Source organism: Sinocyclocheilus anshuiensis, unplaced genomic scaffold (genome assembly GCF_001515605.1).
Source record: "Sinocyclocheilus anshuiensis isolate Anshui unplaced genomic scaffold, SAMN03320099.WGS_v1.1 scaffold286, whole genome shotgun sequence".
In the NCBI taxonomy this organism is placed as follows: domain Eukaryota; kingdom Metazoa; phylum Chordata; class Actinopteri; order Cypriniformes; family Cyprinidae; genus Sinocyclocheilus; species Sinocyclocheilus anshuiensis.
This window is the reverse complement of record NW_015544135.1, coordinates 695,970-699,782: the sequence shown is the minus strand read 5'-3', so window position 1 is coordinate 699,782 and position 3,813 is coordinate 695,970. Positions and strand designations below refer to the sequence as shown.

The following is a 3,813-nucleotide window of genomic DNA, read 5'->3' as shown; positions in this document are numbered from 1 at the left end:
AATTGCTAGTTAATTTATCACATTGCAATAAAGCTTACTGACTTTGCTTACACGGGCTATAATAACTTTCCAAAAATGTCCTTTTCTGGGACTTTTCCCCACCTTGTTACACCTGTGGTATTCCCAGTCAAAAATGACCAACCTACAAAAAATACATTTCTTGTTATAACCAAATACTGGGTTAGGGCTGGACGATATGGCCAAAATTGATATCACGATATATTTCTTAATTTCAGTCGATACGAATCATATCACCGTTATTGAAAAAAATTATATCGCGATACATATTGATATTGAATTATTGTCCAGCCCTATATTGGGTTCAATCTTTTTATCAACTTGTTCTCTCGGTTGTCAAAGGTTTTGTATTTCGTTTTTAATCCTATTGATTCGAGCCCTCACTGATCTGAGCTATGCACCTCAATTTTTGAATGCAATTACCCATAAATAATTATTTTTTCACTCAAATCTGAGGTGCATAGCTCAGATCAATGAGGGCCACGATCAATCACTTCCAAAAAGAAATATAAAACCTGTGCTAATTGAAAGAAAACAAGTTGACAAAAAGATTGAATCCAAGATTTGGTGATAATGTAGCCTAATGTGAGATTTACACCAAATGAGGTAAATGATTTTCAGCATAGCGCAAGGGTTAAAGAGGTATCTGATTAGTTTCCACTTTTTCACATGTAGAGAGAACGAAAAAGAAATATTGAATGTGTGCTAGTCTTTAATTTAAAGTAGATAAGCACATACTGTGCCCAGTTGAGGAAGCGGTTGCAGTACTTCGTTCTGTGTGCACTGAGGGTATTTCCCCACATTTCTCCGTCTACCTGACCGCGCACTGCCACATCAAAGGAGACACTCTCTTTAATGTGCGAGAAAGCGCCGCAGTCACAGGACTGCACTGCAGATAGGGAAGCAGCATGCCAGAATTGTTTTTAGGGAATCCTAGTGCTTTCAGAGGATGTCCCAAGGCATTATGGGAGAAGGTCGATTGGATCCGAGGCAGTGGAGATTGGTTGATTTTTGATGTTAGTGGAGACTCGGGGGAGTTCACCTGGCTGACCTGGTGGCCCACGCTTTGTGCTAATCTTGGCTGCCTGACAGAGAAGAGCTGATGTGGCATGTCAGTGTTTTTCTTCAAAATGTCTTAGGCTTTTGTTTTGCTGAGCATTAAGGGAATCTACCCTTTTTATTTACAAAAAAATAAATAAAAAATAGGACTACAATACATAAGCAGTGTGCTTGCTATTTTATTAGTTGTCACACAATATGCACTGTAGCATTTCCTCATACCTTAGTACTGTAAAGTCGTTGCTGTGTACTAAAAGAATTGTTAACTGTCACGCTTAGCAGTGGTTTCACAGGGGAGATGCCAGTTGTAACACAGTGGTGCAGCCTGCCAGGAGAACATGAACAGAATGCTGACAGCATTATCTATTTGCTCACACAGCAGCGGGAGTGAGATGGCAAACCGGTGGGACTCATTTGAATGGAGAAGGTGCTCCATATGACTCATGTGCTATCATATGCAATGGGAAATTAAAATAAGCACAAGGGGTGCATGATGTAATTGTTTATACACCCCAGGTTCAGAGAGGTGTACGGTATTTGTGGTGCATGGGCATTATGGGAGATCTTTGTTCGTCTGGTGCCAGGCAGTGAACTGTGTAGTTGTGAATTGTGCCAAAATGATTGGCGTGCATGATGGGTGCAGGAGAAGGAGATTGAGTTGGGGTAAAACCTTCCTAGGTAATGTAAAACAGATTTTAAAATTAGTTTTTTCAAAGGCCTTGTCAAGCCTTCATTCAACGTTTCTTTTGATGAATGTTCCTTTTCTAGTTAAAAATGACTCGTATTGCAGTTATGATTTTTTAATTAAATTTTATTTTAAATTCAGTTTCAAACTGCAATTCTGCTTGATACATAGCTGCTCACCAGAATGTGTTGGGTTTTGGAAGTTTGTGTACTGGTATCTCCACTAGATGTCTTAACTAGCTTAACCAGTGAGACTTGATTGGTTATCCAGCTTCAGACTGTGTTGGTTTACCAGCATTTTAGGTGAACAGCATAACTTTGCTGATTTGCTAGTCAAACGACCGGTATAAACCAGCCTGAATCAGCAGATTTATTTTATATTTTAAGTTTTCATATAAATTTTAGTTTAATAACTTTATGTGCTTTTGTAATTTTTATTTGCTTTGTACTTTTATTTACCTTTAATTTATTTTGGTTTTAGTTTTAGTAATTTTAGTACTTCAACCTAAATATACATTAAACCAACATTTACATTTTTTTTTTACATTTAGTAAGTTTTTTTTAAATATTATTTCAGCTTTATTTCAATGAACAAAAATGGTTTTTAATCATTTTATTTCAATTAACAGTAGGGCTGGGCAATTTTTTCAGATTTTTATCAATTAATTCGAATTTAATGTTTTGCCACAATTTTTATTTTTTAGATTAAACCAACATTTACATTTTTTTTTTACATTTAGTAAGTTTTTTTTAAATATTATTTCAGCTTTATTTCAATGAACAAAAATGGTTTTTAATCATTTTTATTTCAATTAACAGTAGGGCTGGGCAATTTTTTCAGATTTTTATCGATTAATTCGAATTTAATGTTTTGCCACAATTTTTATTTTTTAGAAATCGAGAATTGCGATTTTGAATAGAAATATTACCAAACGTTAAAATTAGACACTTTGACAATATGCCAATGATAACAATAAAGAGAAAAGAACGATCCAACCACATATCAGCACACGAGATTAACCGCTCACGTGTGACGCGCTCTTTTAACTTGAGCGCCGTGTTTTTAGACTGCCGTTTCATGCAAGAGACGCTTCAAGAGACGCGAGCGCAACAGTCAAACGCGTCCATGTTTCCATAGAAAAACAATGGAAAAGCAGCACAAGAATAAAAAACCTGTAACTACTACTTTGTCTGATATTTCATGTTTGCATCATGGTGACAAGCTAATGCGCTTTTGTGTTGACAAAGATGCGACGCAGGCAGCGGAATAGGTAAAGCTTGCAAGAAGATGGGAGTGAACTTCTTTTAACTTGAGCGCAGTGTTTTTAGAATGGCGTTTCATGCATGAGACACTGCAAGAGACATGAGCGCAACAGTCAAACACATACATGTTTACACAGAAAAAACAATGGAAAAGCAGCGCAATCGAATAAAAAACCTGTAAAGAACCTGTCTGATATTTCATGTTTGCATCATGGTGACAAGCTGAAAGCTGCAGGTTTTTAATAGTCTACTGTATACCTGCAGTAATTTTGAATTTGAATTAGCTACCTTGACTTTTGAGATATTTTAAAGCACTTTCCTCGTATTATTTCTGAACATATAATGTGTATAAGACAAGTTTGTACAAGATGTAGTTGTAGTTCATGCATCTTTTCTGCTAAGATATTTAACAAGTGATTTGTTTAACATTTAGCCTGCATCATGTTGAAACTTCATGTGCGATGCACTTGGAATAGAATTTTCTTTAACTAGAGGGTTAATGAAAAAAAAGTTGCTTGAATCATGTTGTAGTTACATTTTCAAGTTGACTAGTTAAAAATCGTAAAAAATCGAGAATCGGTCAAAAATTATTTTGCAAAATCGCCCAGCCCTATTTCTAGGACATACTTCATCTATCGTGTAAAATCCAGCAAGCGTAAACCAAATTAAACATGTAATACAAGGCTTGAACATGGCTGAAATAAATAGGCTGTAATCAACAACGGTCATCAAAATGAATTTAGGCCATTGGGGACACGTTTCCCTGTGGCATATCCCTCGTTCCCTCGC

The 3,813-nt window shown here is 36.1% G+C and overlaps 1 protein-coding gene across 1 annotated transcript in view; it reads left to right on the top strand.

The window, feature by feature from the left end:
• Positions 1-1,694: 1,694 nt before the first annotated feature.
• The window catches only part of LOC107694920 (N-terminal EF-hand calcium-binding protein 2-like), a 119,428-nt gene continuing 117,309 nt past the window's right edge, over positions 1,695-3,813 (top strand). Inside the window, exon 1 of the mRNA XM_016494635.1 lies at positions 1,695-1,755. Coding sequence (XP_016350121.1) covers positions 1,695-1,755 — 61 coding nt within the window. The remainder of the gene's footprint in view (positions 1,756-3,813) is intronic.